Here is a 16,049-nt window from a genome sequence, read left to right as displayed (position 1 = left end):
ACACACACACACACGCTCGCAAGTGTGCCCTCACGCTTCTAAGGATGCGTTCGAGACAGCGGGGGTGGTGGGTGGCGCATCGGATGGCGGCGCTGTGCGCATCGTCACCCCTGAAAACAGACATGAAACCAAAGGTGAGCATAGAGAATAGGAGGTAAGCACGACAGGTCGACCGCACATTCCGCTGTAAAAAGAGACTGTCGCGCTGCCTCCCTTCCTTCCCCTCCCACACCCGCTGCCGCCCTCTTCTCGCCCATTCCCTCTTTCTTCTGCCCCTCCCTTCCTCCCTTCTGTCCCCCTTTTTTTTGGTGGCACATCTCGCTGGCCCTTTCTGCGGCGAACTGCGGATGGGATCACGCGATCGTAGTTGCGCAGTCGAGTAGCATCTTCAGCACCGGGAGCGAACCATCAGGACACGGTTTTGCCGGCTTTGCGTTGAAGCCGCCGTGGCGTGTCCCTCTCGCGTGGTGGCGAGCCGGTGCCTCTGTCACGTTCGTGCATCCGCGTCTGCGGCGCCATTGAGCCTCTCCGTGAGCTGCTGCTCCCCGTCGTTGCTTTTGCCCACGGCTCTTGTCCACGGCTTTGCTTTGTTGTTCTCTCTCGGTGATGCTGCGTCGCCGCGTCTGTGCTGCCCCATCACTAGCCGTCGGCCCGACGGGGTCGTCGTCGCTGTCGTTGACGCCTTCTCCGGCGGACAGCCAACAACGTCGCTCGCTGAAGACCCTCGATGTGCGTGAGTATCGTCCGCTCGGCACCCCCATCGAGTTCCGCTTCTACCAGCGCTACGCCAATCACCCCAACCGACAGTCTGGCGTGCAGTTCTTGACCCATTACAACACGCACCAGCGTTTTCGCGTCAACAAGGACTTCATTGACTACATGCACTGGGGCAAGGAGCAAGGGCAGGCGCGTCTGCCGCACCGGCACCAACGCGTCGCGTTCGACTTCGACGACGCGCTGCAGCCGACGCGCGCAGAGGGAGACGTGAGCGCCTGGTTCGCTGGCCAGGACCCGACGATGGGGTCGCACCCCGATATCTCGACCAGCTTCGATCCGAACAAGAAGCTCTTCTCGCACCCGGAACACTGGAACAAGATGTTCTCCAAGCGCCGCCCCGGCGAGGGCGACATCAAGCTGAATGTCATACCCTCCAACAGCCTGCTCGGGCCGATGGTGACCCAGACGGACACACAGGAGATGGCCTACTTCAAGACCGAAACGTGCGGCCCCACGCACGGCCGCGTACCGGGTATCAACGCCCCGTTCAAGGGCGAGATGGACCGCAAGATGATGCAAGCGATGTCGCGACCGCTTAACCGCAGTCGCACCCTCACAGGCAATAACGGGCGCTTTTCCAACACGATCTTCATCAACGACCCGAAGCGCCATCAGACTCTCTCGGCGACCCTTGCCAAGGAGTTGAATCGCGAGGTCGACAGGGCCACAAATGGGCTCTACTCCAAGCTTACAGTCCTCACCTCCGCCCAGTCGGGGCTGACGGACTTCTTCTGTGGAGGCACCGATCTACAGAGCATCGGCTTCGACCTCAACCTGGCACAGCTGCTCCGAAAAGAGGCCGAGGCGCTGACCAAGTCGTCCGTGTCGGGGAGCAAGAAAGTGGAGGCAAAGGTGCAGGAACTGATCCGAGATGCGGAGCGCTACGAGGAGCGCGCCGACTCAGTCCTGCGCGAAAACGCGGCGGTCATCTGGCGCGCCTACACGAGCCCACGCGCTCTCATGACGCTCGTCAACGGCAAGTGCCGCGGCACAGGATGCGGGCTGGCGCTGGCGGCGAAGTACGCCGGACTGCAAGACGCCAGCGAGTTCATCGTGGACGGCCCGAACGTGGGGCTCACTCCGTACAGCGGAATGACGCGGCTGCTGGCGCGCCCAGAGACGTCCCTCAAATACCCTGGGCTGGCAGAGTTCGTGATGCTCACCGGGGCGTCCCTCTTCGCCGGCGACGCGCTGCGGTTGGGCTGGTCGGACCTGTTCACATCACTGCCGGACATGCCTTACCACATCAAGGATTGGTTCGACAGCACAGAGCACATGCACAATGACGCCGTGGCGTGGCAGCTAGGGCACCTGCTCGAGAGGTGCTTCCAGATGAAGGACCGCTGGCACACGAGCGCGATGGAGCGCTGCGCTATGACGCCGATTCGTGCCCGCTGGGTCGAGGACGCGTTCGCCGACCAGTCCTCCATCGAAGAGATCCTCAAGACCCTAAGCGCGATGGAGAAGCTGCCTCTCACGGACCGCCACAACACCTACGATCCCTCCTACGCCACCCCGTACACGCTTGCGAGCGTGGCCGAAGGAGTAGAAAAGCTGAGTGCGTCACGGCTGCGCTACACCCTGTCGCCGTGGGATGCGACGCCTCCGGAGGAGGCCGTGGAGGTGCGGCAAGCCGCGGAGATCTTCACGTCCTACGTGCTGGAGCGCCGGGGTAAGGTGAACATCGTGGCCCACCGCGATCGGCACAAGGCGCAGGCGTGGCAGAAGCAGCGCGAGCGCGAGTACGTGGCGTACAGCAACATGAAGAGCGCCCCACACCGTCGCCACGTGTATGCCCGACTGGAGGGGTGCGAGGGGACGCTGGTGGACTTTGACTTCACGGTCGACCCTGCCGGCGACGCGGCGGCCGCCGTTGCCGAGAAGGGTGCCGGCGTAGACGACAATAGCGAGCTGGTGCACACGGCCTCGGTGGACCGCCTGAAGCGAGCCGTTCTGCAAGCCATGGGCATGCCCGCTGATCGCGATATCGACCTCTGCTGGTATCTGCCAACCCTCGACACCTGCCCGATCCGCAACGACGAGGAGCTGATCGACGTGCTGCACAGCGACCCTGGCTTCGAGGACTCGAGCGCGCAGCTGCGGTATCCGCCGATCTACTTTCTCGTAAAGCGCAACACACTGCATCTGTCGGAGTGGGCCTACGCCGTGAAGCATCAGCTTCTACTGCAGTCGCCCTACGCCCTCAAGGCGACGCTGCAGCTGCTGCAGGAGGTGCGGGGCGACGGCTCCGCCGAGGCGGTGCGCTCGCTCGCCGACACGTTGGCTACAGAGTACCGCTACGCGACCCGCCTGCTGAAGCGGCCCGACTTTTATCAGGTGGGCCAGCACGTGGACAAGTCGCCCGAGGAGTGGGACATCGTCAAGGAGGAGCGAGTGCGCTACGTGCACAAGGAGCATCTGCCCTCTCGGCCGCTGCCGGACTACGAGGTGGTCTTTGAGCGAAACGTCCAGCTGGATGGGCACACGTTTCAGCTCCGGCCACGCTGGTCTCCGCGCACAGTGCAGGAGGTGACCGCCGAGTCTCTCGCGCCCCTTGCAACCCCGCTCGACTTCGAGAAGGACGGCGCGGTGGAGTTCAACGTCGTCGTGTACGCCAGCAAGGCGGATCGGCTGGCTGGTATGATTGAGGATGCCGGCGGCCTCGAGGTCGTGGCCCATCTTGGCGAGGTGGACAAGGAAGGTAATGCCAAGGTGCCGCCGCTGCATGGCGACGCGCACGTGCCGACCAACGTGAGCTTTTACGAGATGGCCCGTCACCCGTGGGAGGATACGCCGTCCTCGTGGCGCCGCGACGGCTTCACCGCTGGCTCCAAGGAGTACTTTGATCAGCAGTACAAAAAGGCGGAGAAGGCCGTGTATGACGAAGCTGGTCGTGGGCAGCGTAACTACTGGCCCTCAAAGGCCGCTGTGGATGGCGTCACTGGTGAGGAGTCGAATGCGCTGCTGGAGGAGCGCTTCTTTGCCAAGCTGCGCGATGCGGAGCGCGGCGTCGAGTCGTGGGCTCGTCAGCTGCGCAAGAAGGCCGTCGAGGGCAAGCTCGACAACAAGACCGAGATTGCGACGCAGCAGGAGAAGATCTACGACGACGATTATTACCGCTGGTTCATTCAGCCTGGGCATAACCCGAACCCCTCCGGCCTGCTTCGCGGTCGCAAGGGTGCCGACAGCGGCAGCAGCTCCGTGGACAAGGACCTCGAGGTGTTTCTCAACCAGCTGTTGAGTGGTGCCGCTGAGCGGGGGGCTGACGGCACCGCTGGCGATGAAGGCGAAGCGCTTATTTTGCCCGAAGAGGACGCCGACGAGGCCGCTGATAGCACATGAGAAGGTGCCGTCTAAGTGAACCGTTGTCGGGAGAAGGGCACTCCTGTCCGCCTTCAGTGTTGTAGTAGTTTCGCTAGCGTGGATTCTCTCTCTCGGTCTCGCTTGCGGTTTTTTTTTGTACGGATGTCTTGGCGTGAAGGTGCCTGCGTGCATCGTCGCGTTCGGTGCTTGGCCTGTTTTTACTTTGTGGAGCACCGCTCTCTCCATCCCTCTCCCCCTCGCACGACCCCCCCCCACCCTCGCTCCTTCTCTCCGCCTCCAGACTGGCAATCGAATCGGCCTGTTTCTCACATACCCTTGTTGTTGTTTGTCCCTTTCTCTGTCTTTTTCGCTCTCTCTCTCTGATTCCTCGTGACTATGAACACCTGACTGTGTGGTATCACAGGGTTCCGTGCACTTTCACTGTGGGAGGAAGCCAAGCAGCCCCTCCTTGTCCCCTGCCAATGCCGAACCACCTCTGGTAGTGGCAGGTTCATGCACCTACGGCGTAGGGGGAGTTCAGAGCGATGCACCGCTACGGATGCCGGCGCCGAGGCTGCGGATGATGGTGCGCCGGAGGGACCTGCGACCGTGGACACGCCTGCACACCGTCCATATGGTGGGCAAAGCGTCAGCGTGACTCGAGTGTGTATGGCACCCGGCCCTCACACTGCCGGCTGGTGCGGAGAGGCTGAGCCACCCCAGGGGAAGGATGCACCAGGTGGCGACCGGCATGATGCGAGAGCGACTGTGAGACAGCCTGCGAAGTCTAGGGTGGGTAGAGTTCGAGGCATGGGGCCGTGCTCTCAGATGACTGGGTCGACGCATTGCTGAAAGGCGTGTCTAGAGCTGCCTCGCACCACGCGATAGGGGCCTGTGACAGGCCGGGGGGCGTTCGAGTGGAGTTGAGCTCGGCTTGAATGGCAGAGAGTGGACACGCTGCGATGCTTTTCTTGAGTTGTCTCTCCTACGCGTTGTGGTGGCGTTGCCTCGCCTCGTATTTGTTTCGTTGTGAAAGGAAGGCACGATATCACAACTGTTGCTGAGGCAGAGCGCGATAGCACACAGGTGCGCACAACACACACACACACACGTGGGCGGCGCATGAGAGCGATACCGCCCGACTGCCGTGGCTGCCTCCGTGCAGTCCCTGTCCCACTGCACGTATGGTCGATTCGATAGCGGTGGCGTCTGTGTACATGTGTGCGTGCCCTGTGTCTTAGTTGGCATGGGTGGCATGAGGAATGGGATGTCGATGGACCGTTGTCCATGTAGCGTTTCGAGCGCGTGCGTAAAGCAAGGGGCACACACACAGATAAAGAAAAGGAAAGGCGGAACAAAATGACCGCGCCAACGCGGCTAAGCTCAAGTGGCACAAAAGCACCTTCCTGTCACAGCCAGATTCAACTGAGAGAAGAATCGATGATGCAGACTAGCACCACGAGGCGGCAGCGCATTTTTCTTTTCGCATTTTCTGTGCATGTGCGTGCGATTGGGGGATTGCTTAGCGAAAGCGAACCTCGACTACAACGACGCGCACACCGCTGTCGAGTCGTCATCTCCTTTGCCTTTTACGAGAATGTGGTGGATGGCAAGGGCACGTTTCGGCCCACCGCTCCTTGCACGCGTGGTGCTGCGCGTCTCCCCTCCTCTTGTTTTACACACAGCTCCACTCGCCTGCTGGTTTCGACTATGTATTTTTGCCCTCTCTTCCTCCTCATCCCTCCCTCTTTTCCGTCACACACACACACACACCGCTGCTCACCCGTGCTGCCCATCTCACCGGCAGCAGCGTGCGCTCTTTCACGTTTCCGCAGACGCATCGGCTCCGCCGTCCCCCCCCCCTCCCCCGCTTCTTTTGCAAAGATGGTCGCCGTTCGCGCTAAGGTTGGCTCCCGCAGCTACGTCCGCCAGAAGCAGCTGGCCAAGGGCAAGAAGGTCTTCAAGATCGACTGCAGCATCCCGGCCGCCGACGGCATCTTCAGCGAGGATGTGCTTGGCAACTTCGAGCAGTTCTTCCAGGACAACACGAAGCTGAACGGGCGCAAGGGCAAGCTGTCTGATAAGGTCCGCCTGTCGATGAACGACAATGTTCTGACCATCAGCACCACGATGGCATACCGCAAGAAGTATTTCAAGTACCTCACGAAGAAGTTCCTCAAGAAGAAGGACCTGCGCGACTGGATCCGCATCCTCGCCACCGGCAAGGGGACGTACCAGCTCAAGTACTTCAACATCCAGGACCAGGAGGAATAAGACCACGGCCTGCGGGGTGGACTCGATGTGTACGTGCTGGAGGTGCGTGTGAGCCTTTGCGAGGCTCACGCCCACTCATGCGCACACCCGCAACGCGCCACTGCGCATGGAAAGCTACAGGCACACGCTCGCTCTCGTTCACTTCTTTGTATTGATTTCTGTCTTGCTCTTTCTGTCATTTCTGTGGCGGTATATGACGGTCACCGAGGACGAGACGGGCGGGGGGGGGGCGAAGGAGGGCCAATCTCTGATCCCACGCATCTTCCTCATCCCCACACCCTCCCCGACTCGCGTGGCCGAGCATCTCTACCGACGAAAAACAAATATATGAAAAAATAAAACTCAAACACGAAAGTAGCGCCCCACCCCCAGAAAAGAGGGATGGCGAGCTAGCAGCTCGTGCGATGCTTATCGAAGCGCACAATGCTACGAGCGCAACACGTGTGTGGTGTGCACGTCTCTTCGTGAGCAAAGGCGTTGCTCTAAGAGGAGGAAAGGGGTAAGGCGAGGAAGGGTGAGGAAAGTGCTCATGTCGGCCACTTCCCTTTTTAGCGTTTATCGACCTCAAGAGCAGCTTCGCAAAGAATACAAAAACGGAGTGTGGTGTTCAGCCACTACCACTGTCCACACATATTGCGTTGCGAGCGAGCAGTGCGCTTCCTCTCGCTACGTAGATGCTCAGCTGTGGTGCATCGCCGTGAAACCCCTCTCCCCTCTTCATCTTCGTTCGGTACCCCTCTCCATATGCTGGCATTCTAGGGGCTCTAAGGAAGTCACGTTGTGAGCTCTATGTAGTGCTGTGCAGCCTCCTCTGCGCATACTCTGTTGTCTCGTCATCTCCCTCTCTCCATGACTGCATGTCTGTGAGTGTAAGCCACATTCATCGCTTCGCATTATTTGGCAATGCTGCGCTCCACGGGTGTCTCGCTGTACTACCGCGCCACAGCGGAGCTGGACCGGCTGCGGGGCATGCTGCGCGGTCGTGCGCGGCTGGAGCGCAAGGTCGGGCTGAAGCGCATTACCTTTCTTATGCGCACTCAGACCCGCTACCGTGTGGAGCACAAGGCCCACTGGGAGCGCGCCATTGTCCGCAAGAACGTCGATAGCGCCGCCCACGAGCACGGCAGTGGGTGGCAGCACCTCCGCAACGACCTGGCTCGGCAGAATTTGATGCTGCTGCCTCGCACCCAGCAGCAGCTGGCTCAGTATGAGCCGCTGGCATTTCGCGCTGTGATGGAGTTGTGCGCCTCGCGTGTGGCACCGCCGCCACCGCCGATGACGGCTCAGGTGCCGGAGGAAGCCTACGCGACGCGCCCAGAGGATCCGAAAGTGGCGCACCCGGCGGCGAGACGGCAGCTAAAGGAGTGTATCGAGCATATGCTGTGCACCGGCCGCTCCGAGGTGCTGCAGCGAGAAGGTCCGCGCACAACGCAGGCGTGGATAGATGCGTGGAAAGAGTACGACCTTGGTTCGGCGGCGCAGAAGTGATTTGTACTGAATGGCAGTGCTGCTTGTGCAGAGACGCGTCATGTTGTTGCAGTGTCGTTGTTCTTGTAATTTCTCTTCGTGGTGTTGCGGTGGAAGTAAGCTGTCTTGTCTCCAAGAATTGATCACAGTTATTCAGAGATAGATGGGAAGAAGATGAGGAGGAGGGGGCCGGACGGCGGTGCCTCTTTTGCGGCGAGTGCGTGACGGTATGCGCCTTTTGCGCTGGTGTGCAACTCTTTGCTGTAGCCCCGCTCTCTGTCTCTCTCTCCCGAGTCAGTGCGCGCTCTGATACGCAGGGTGTGTGTATGTGTGTGTGTGTGTGTGTGTCGGGGGTGGGTGGAGGGGGCACGGCCCTATTGCATCACTCGTTGTTTTCCTTGTGCAGCCACGATGCTCTCTTTCCGATCATCTCACTTTATGCACTCCGTCTTTGCACCGCTGCCTTTTGTTCATTTGTGCCCACACCCCACCCGTCACAAATGCCAGTCCGCGCCGTGCTTGCGTGTGTCTGTGTGGGTGTGTGGATGCGCAACGGGTACGCCGCATGGCATGCACACGCAGAAAGGAAACTGACGTATCGCTCAACTACAAAAAGTAGGTGCACCTCCGTGCCTTCAAGCACCAGCACAGCTTTATAAGCAGCAAACTCTTGCTTTTCTCTCTTCTAGCTGCCTGTGTTTGCCTACTTATCTCCCGGCGCCTCGCTGCCTCGACCGCGCACCGTCCGCCTCTCTCATGACCCTCACGACATCGTCGGATGTCGGCGCACCGCTCATCAGCCTCGCCGTTTACTGCCCGCTCCTCTGCGCTGATAAAGAGGAGCATGGGGCGGACAACATCCTCTTCTACTTCCCATCTGACACGCACCTCAACTTGCAGATGAACCAAGTAGGCTTCTGCATCGCCATCAGCTCCCTCGCACCTCGATTTGGGGTACACTGCAGCCGGCGCCAGACGATTCGAAAGCAGCGCAGCAGCGTCTGCCTGATGAGCCCAGCGGAAAATCTGTGGGTGAGTGCGCACGTGCGTGGCGGCAACGAGGCTGCGCTCACCACTCACCACCTACTACAGCTCAGCTGTGCCTTGTTTGAGCTGCTTTACAGCGCAGACACGATGTTGCAGCTCACGTTACCCAATATGGAAAAAGGCAGAAAAGAAGGCCCACACACTGGCACCGGTAGCTCAAATCCCTCGACGCCGACGACAGACAAGGCCGGCTCCTCCGACACGGCGGCACGTTCGGCGCTGCGGTCTTTCTTTGCCAGATGCGCCACCTTCATCTCCAGCGTTTTGGCAGCGCAATGCATGGCGCGTGATGGCGAGACGGGGCGAATGGGTCGGTCAGGCGCTGCCATGTCAGCACAGGACTGGGCCCACCACCTCTCCGCCGAAGCATCATTTGGGCTCCCGCTACGCTTCGTAAGCGACCGCGAGCTCCCCTCCTTGCAACTGGGACGCGTCGAAGAGGTGGTGCGACACATTTTGTGGCAGCCTGTTTGCGGATGTACAGCCGGGCCTGATGGCGACGCACCGTCGTCGCTGGGCCGTGACAGTGTACACTGCTGTGTCTTTAATCTGCCATCGCTGCACGTAGTCATGGCGGACAGTCGGCTGCCTCGTGTCGTGGTGCAGTCCCTCAAGTACTACCTAGTCCTCTACGCACCGATCGCATGTACTTCGTTTCAGTGCCATGTGCCGCCGGGCGGGCTGTGCGAGGCGGCTGTCTGGTTAGATGGGAATGTAGTCGCCGTACTGGTCGATATGCATGAAGACGAAACTGCTAGCGTGTGCGGGCGTGCGGTGTCCCCGTCTCTGATGGAGCACGCCAGAGTCATCAGCAGCGAGGTACGCCAGTTACTTAGCAAACCAGCGGCTGGTGCTACTTCAGTGGAGGCGAAAGACGCCTATTGGCTCTCCATGCGCGACGTGCCAGCGCATCAGCTGTACTACAAGTTGACTTTGAAACCGCCAATCGCGGCATCAAGCGGGCTTGTCGCACACTGGCGTCTGAGGGGTACCGTAGTAGAGGGAACGCCTTTCCGCCAGGTGGTGCCCGGCCTCGTCGAGTACGTGCGCGCGCTAGTGTACTCGACGAAGCTGTGTCTGCCCTCCTCCACTTCGACCAGCGTGCTGGAGTACTGGACGCGCTGGAACTCTTTCTGGGTTTACCTGCGCTTTGCCGGTGCCACAGTGACCGCCATCGCCTGGCAGCACCAACAGCACGCGATGAGTATCCGCCAGCTTGCCTACGAGGTGCAGCGTCTTCTCCTCGTGGCGCCGTAGTCGATGGCCGTTACCTTTTTTAATCCCTTCCCCTGACACAACGACGTGCAAGCGCTTTCTCCCAATGCGCACGCGAGGGTGGAAATATATGTGATGCATCATATCATCTCCCCTGGTACGCTGCCACCTTGCTTTCTGTTTCTTTTCTTGGCGTTTTCATCCTTGGCTGTGTAGGCACTCCGCCCTCTCCCCCCTCCGTCAAGCCTGCTCCTGCTTTCCTCTGTGTGTGTGTGTGTGGTTATGGAGCGTAAGCAAAGAGAAGAGAGAGAGAGAGGCGGTGCGCGCAGTCGCCAACGTCGATGATGCACAGACACACACGCGCACGCGCCGGATTCCTTTCTTTTCCTTTGATGGCAACAGATGTGAGCGAGCGCCTGACTCCTCAAAACGCGCCAAGAGCGAAACGAAAACAAAGAAGTACCACGAACGTGCGAGTACCCGGGGCCACACGCACTGAGAGGTGTGCATCTCGCCGCCCCGGTCCTGGGGTTGGTGAAGAGGGGAACACGTAGCCCATGGCCCTGATAGCGCCGGCTATCCTCCTCCATGACTCTCTCTCTCTTACGCTGTATGTTCCTGAAGCCATCTCTGCCACTCATCCACCTCTCACTGCACCCACACCGATCACTCGCCCATTCAATTTTGGCTGTGATGCTTCGGCTGCCCTCACACAAACGCGCACACACTCATGCATCGATGCACTTTAGCGTAGCGTACATTAGACGTGACCTTCTATCTTCTTCCCAGTGGTAGGCCCCCTCTAACACGCTACATCCCCCTACCCGTCCTTCCTCGCCTCTACCTAAATCGACCTTGTTTCACTTTACCCGCGATGTGCGGCTGTATGGGTGGCGCACACCTTGCTTTATGCTTTTTCTTTTCCTTGTAGTGTATATACACTGTTGACCTCGCTGACGGCGCCATCTTCATTGACGTCCGTCTCTTGGACCTCTGCATATTTTTGTGCGCATGTGTTGCAAGTGTGGCTGTGCCTAATGGGCATACCCCTCCCCCTTTTCACTTTCCCCCTGTCACTCCTGCTCTGTGCGTATGTGTGTTTGTATATGTATGTGTGGTACCGGTGTAGAGCTTGCTCGTTTATCTATTTATTTTTTGTCGTCTCCTCGCTCCGAAAGGGCGCTGCTGTCTCGCCATCACAGACTCACCCCACCCCAACCCTACCTTCCCAAGTGTGTTTCAGTACTTCTGAAAGAAATCGTTGCTTGTATTCGTTTTCTCTCTCTCCCCCTCTCTCTGTGCGTGCGAGTTGATCAGGCGCTTCCCTTAGCCTCTGTAGTAAGTCACCTTAAACTTCCCTTGACCCCAGCGCACCAGTTATTTGTCCCTCTCCCTTTGTGCGTGCGCGTGTGTTTTGACCAGTCACAAAGACAAGAACGATTCGAAACCTCTAAAAAAAATGTTTTCGAAAGTTGTCCCGTTAGCGACGCGTGAAGAGGACACCCCCGACGACTTGGCTCGCGTGCCCCTCCACCGCTGTGAGGGTGTGCCCGTTGCTGCAACCAACGCGTTGGCAGCGCCGTTTATGCGCGCATCAGGCAGCGGGCGGGCAGCTGATGTGGTGGTGTGTGGCGGTAACAGCGACCACGAGATGGACGATGTCCAGTCCGGCCCGCTCGAACGCGATAACGAGCAGATCGCAGCGGCAGTAAAGGCTACCAACGGCGCCGGGGTGCGTCGGCGCAGGATGGGCGAAGTGTACCCGATCATGAAGAACACGATCTACTCCGATGAGGAGTGCGAGGTGGTGGTGGTGCTCACCTCGTGGGACTGCGGCATGCGGTTCATTCGCTACATCAGCGGCCTCTTCCAGTATTTTCTGCGCAATCCCAAGGCAATGGGGTTCATCTTCACCACGGTGATTATTCTCCTCTTTTTCAAGTATGCGCAGCAGGTCGTTGTGAAGGCGGTGAACGCCGCCGTGCGCGCGCATCCCGGGCTTGAGCCGACCGATACCATCCGCAGCGCCGTCACGTCCTTCACGGAGGAGCTGCGCGCTCTTGAGCGGGCTGCGCAGACCATCGGCTGGGCCTACATGCGAGATTCGGTGGAGGGGTGTGACATCGGCAGCGCTGTTGGCACCACCTTTTCTTCGCTCGTCAGAAACTTCCAACTCAGCTTCATGGCCAACATGAAGACCTACGTCGTGTACGCTTTGCCCGCCGCAGCCTCGACGGCCTTCACGAGTCGGCACTGGGGTCAGATCGGCTGTGCCTCCAATGAAACCAACAGCTCCATATGCTTCTACGTGTCCAAGGACAGCACGGTGAGGCAGTGGGACACGGTCTCGAACACTGGCGACGGCGGCCCCTTGGGGCGGAGAGCGTACATCGAGCAGTGCATGCCCGACCTGCTCTCAGTAGCGACCACGGCCACCAAGGGAAGCGCTCTGGCGGCATCGGGTGTGTGGACGCGGGCCTACATGGCATGCAACATCGTCCCGCAAAAGACTGTGCGCACGATCAGCTACCTTCTCCCCATCGCCTTCAATGCTGAGGGCTACGCGACCGCCATGGCTGGCATAGACGTAAGCTTAGAGTTGCTGATGGAGATCGTGAACGCGACGGCCACGCCAAACATCGAGCTCGTCATCGTGGACAACCGCTACAACGCTAGCAAAGGCGGGCAGTTCGTATACGACTCCTTCGACGAGTCGATCTTTTGGCCGACCCCGTACGGAGTGCTCGATGCGCCGGTCGGTCGCATCAGAGACTTGGCTGAATCCGTTTGGAGTGAGCACGGCGGCACCTTGGCGCTAAATGGGTCCTTCTACCGGAACGGACTCATCTATCAGTCGCTCACGATGATGTCGCACTGGACCCTGATTGCCAGCTCACCGCTGGCTCTCTCGGTAGCGGAGGTGGCAGCCTCGCTGGGTGTCATTGTGAAGGAGAGCAAAGGGGTCGCGACTGTCGCGTCAGGTCTCTACCACGACTGTGAGACAGCCGCCAACAAGCAGCAGAACAGCGTAACGGTGGAGGCGTTTGGTGAGATCGAGCAGGCCTTCGGCACGCAGCTGCACTCCTTGTACACATCGTACACACTTGCCGGCACCACGAAGAGCAGAAGCAGTAGTGCGAGCGTCGAGAGCGAGTCCTCGCACAACTCCAACGCAGTCGGCGGAAGCGTCATCCACGTGTTGCCTTACTCGTCCGCGTGGGCACAGTCATCGGCGGTGTCCTCCGCTGCGAAAGCCACCCTTGCGACTCCTGCGGCCTCGACCAGCAGAGGCGGGAACGGGGTGGAGATGCTCGTGCTGCAGGCGACGACGGAGCGTCTCCCTGTAGACATTCCTGATGTTAATGCCTCCTGGCGCACCAGCAGCAGCGGCTCCGCAGCAGAAGACGAGCGTGTGTGGGGCGTGTGCGGGTGCACCTACACGTCCGTCGCGAGCAAGACGTGCTTCTTTACGGACTCGAACCAGACTGAGATCCTCTTCGAGGGCTCGGTGTTCAATGCCTCCGCCAAGGACAAGATCGAGACGAGCCAATTGAGCGCCTCTCTCCGCGGTCTCTTCACGAGTCAGTACATCGACGGCACCACGACCACTACCGGGTTCTGGACAAAGCCGTACCTCCGCAGCAGCGCCAGCGGAAACGCGTCTGTCGTTGTGAGCTACGTGCACCCCAGCGAGCACAGCAGCAACGGCTACGTGACGCGGGCTTGCATTATCGACATAAACGCAGCGTGGATGGCGTACACCCTAAAGGAGAATCAGCATAACGGGACGACGGCGCTGTACCTGATCGACCGGCGCGGCGCGGGCACTTTCCTGGCATCCAGCACCGCCGTGCAGGCGACGGATGCGGTCTACGCCGCTCTGAAGACGCCAGACTCGGAGTTCAACCGGATCGCAAGCGCAGTGTACAGCGCCGCCGGCAATACTTGGGAGCGATCGCTGTCGCTGCACATAGGGACCACCTTGGTGAACTACCAGGTAGTGGAGGGCCAATGGGGCATCGTCGAGGTCATACCAGGGGATGTAGCGCTCCAGCGCTACCTGCCCACTCCGGCAGTGACCAGCGCCACGGACGCGCTGCGCCTGCTGCCACCCGGGGAGACGGTGCAGCTATTCCTCTACATTGGCAGCATTCTCTTCTTCTTCTTCCTGAACCTGCTTATTTTGGGGTGCAGCCATCTCGGTCGACAGTGAGACTGCTGCCGCTGCTTGATGGTCATGGGCGAGTAAAGATGAAAGCAGGACCCAGACGTAACGCCCCCTCCCAGTACTTTTGTGCGTGCGCAATCCTCTTTTCTTTTTGTTGTGGGTGCTGCATACGTCGCCCAGTGGATGGGGGGTGGGGGGGGGGGACGGGGGGAAGCGGTGCCGCCTGGACGTGCGCTCCAACCGGCCCACTGCCGCCTCTCTACACGGCTCTCCTTGCTCGGCACTCTCCCAATCCCAGGCATGCCTCTTTTCGCTTTGCGCGTATTTCCTAACGGCGTTTTTCTTTGTCTATTTTTTTTTGTTGTTCTGCCCTCGTCTCGTGTACCTGTGTGCTGCTATGAAGTGTTGTGCTTGTGCATGCTTGTCAGCGGTTTGCCTGACTGTGCTTGTCATTCCCCTACTCCTCTTTCCCAATCTATTGCGAGGGCCGACGCGCCTCCGTTGCCACTGGGGAGCGGAGTGCAGGAACGATACACGAAGTGCGAACAGCAACTATCCTATGCGAAAAAAAAAACGATAAGCCACCTCGGCACGAGCTGGACCTTTTTTTCTGCTGCAGCACGGGATGCTGCACTGGAAGGTATCCTGCAAACCTGCCTATGTGCGTGTTTCCGAAGCCCCTCCCTCCCTTCCCCCTACCGACACTCTCGAGCACGTGTGCGCACATCAGTTTAGCGATCTCTGTTTTCGAAATTGCTCATGCTCCAGCCCCTCTTCTCTATGTATGGCGCACTGCCCAGATGATGGGAAACAGTGGGGGAGCCATATGGGGATGTTTTTGCGGCTCGTGGTTGGTGGGGGGACGCTCGTGTTTGCTTCCGTCCCACACCTCACCCACCCCACTTCGAGCACCGAGACGCTTATCGCCTCCCTCCATTCTGCATCCGTGTCCGGTAGGCGTTGATTAGGAATGCGTTTTCCTTCATCGGCTCTGCTTAACACACATGCACGTGCATATGTCAACGATTCCTCTGCCTCTTCTCCCCCTCCCTCCTTCCTTTTCAAGGTCACAGCACACACGCGGAGCGACGAAGCGAACACGAGCGCAGTGTTGAAAGCCATGGACAGTCTCTACTTCATTGGCAAGGCGCAGTTTCACCAGCTCGCCACACACATCGCTCTCTACCACGAGGACATGTCCGCTGGCTACAAGCACCTCAGCACAGATGCCGTGATGGCGGTGGGGCTGAAGCCGCACAAGTTCACCTACTGGAATGTGCCCATGATGAGCGGGTACCTCGGCAAAACGGTGCCGCTCGACATCCATGGAGGGTACGTGATGATCGACGAGGAGAAAGTAATGCCGATGGCGACGAGCTACGGCATGCTGCGCTACGCCCTCCTGACCAGTGCCGTGCGCGCCAAGGAGGGCGGGCGATGGCGGTACGACTTTATGACCATGAACAGCACTCTCGCCATCGGCACCGCTGCCGGGTTCGGTCTTTTGTCGTTCGGCCGCCAGCGCATTCGCTGGATGCGGCGTCACCCGATCGGCTCTGTCGTGGCGAGCTTTGTCGCCTGCCTTACCACCACAGTCATCGCGCGCCAGGGCATCAAGGCCTTGGGCATCGGCGTTGTGCAGGCACAGAATAGTCACAAGAGGGCGCTAACTTGTCTGCACTGCGTCGACTGCCTCGAAGACGTCAATACGTACACGCTAAAGCAGATCGAAGAACTGAAGGCACAGCAGATCCCGCAGCAGGCAGGCATGCCGCCGCCGCCGGAGGAGTATGTGCGG

The 16,049-nt window shown here is 59.6% G+C and overlaps 6 protein-coding genes across 6 annotated transcripts; all 6 read left to right on the top strand.

Annotated features, from left to right (window-relative positions):
• Positions 1–606: 606 nt before the first annotated feature.
• LINJ_36_3440 (conserved hypothetical protein) lies at positions 607–4,119 on the top strand (the record flags this gene model as incomplete). The annotated part of the gene is made up of 1 exon (XM_001469650.1): positions 607–4,119. One exon carries the CDS (start codon positions 607–609, stop codon positions 4,117–4,119), a length of 3,513 nt encoding a protein of 1,170 aa, XP_001469687.1.
• Positions 4,120–5,964: 1,845 nt separating this feature from the next.
• LINJ_36_3430 (putative 60S ribosomal protein L22) lies at positions 5,965–6,354 on the top strand (the record flags this gene model as incomplete). The annotated part of the gene is made up of 1 exon (XM_001469651.1): positions 5,965–6,354. The coding sequence occupies one exon, from the start codon at positions 5,965–5,967 to the stop codon at positions 6,352–6,354; it is 390 nt and encodes a 129-aa protein (XP_001469688.1).
• Positions 6,355–7,257: 903 nt separating this feature from the next.
• LINJ_36_3420 (conserved hypothetical protein) lies at positions 7,258–7,842 on the top strand (the record flags this gene model as incomplete). The annotated part of the gene is made up of 1 exon (XM_001469652.1): positions 7,258–7,842. One exon carries the CDS (start codon positions 7,258–7,260, stop codon positions 7,840–7,842), a length of 585 nt encoding a protein of 194 aa, XP_001469689.1.
• A 735-nt stretch (positions 7,843–8,577) lies between these two features.
• Positions 8,578–10,125, top strand: LINJ_36_3410 (conserved hypothetical protein; the record flags this gene model as incomplete). Its single annotated transcript, XM_001469653.1, has 1 exon — positions 8,578–10,125. One exon carries the CDS (start codon positions 8,578–8,580, stop codon positions 10,123–10,125), a length of 1,548 nt encoding a protein of 515 aa, XP_001469690.1.
• A 1,609-nt stretch (positions 10,126–11,734) lies between these two features.
• LINJ_36_3400 (hypothetical protein, unknown function) lies at positions 11,735–14,296 on the top strand (the record flags this gene model as incomplete). The annotated part of the gene is made up of 1 exon (XM_001469654.1): positions 11,735–14,296. One exon carries the CDS (start codon positions 11,735–11,737, stop codon positions 14,294–14,296), a length of 2,562 nt encoding a protein of 853 aa, XP_001469691.1.
• A 1,075-nt stretch (positions 14,297–15,371) lies between these two features.
• On the top strand, positions 15,372–16,049 carry LINJ_36_3390 (conserved hypothetical protein; the record flags this gene model as incomplete). Its single annotated transcript, XM_001469655.1, has 1 exon — positions 15,372–16,049. A coding segment is annotated over one exon (678 nt), but the record flags the coding sequence as incomplete, so codon positions are not given.

This window comes from Leishmania infantum, chromosome 36, assembly GCF_000002875.2.
Source record: "Leishmania infantum JPCM5 genome chromosome 36".
Taxonomy (NCBI): domain Eukaryota; phylum Euglenozoa; class Kinetoplastea; order Trypanosomatida; family Trypanosomatidae; genus Leishmania; species Leishmania infantum.
The sequence above is the reverse complement of the archived record's forward strand: the minus strand, read 5'-3'. Positions and strand labels throughout refer to the sequence as shown.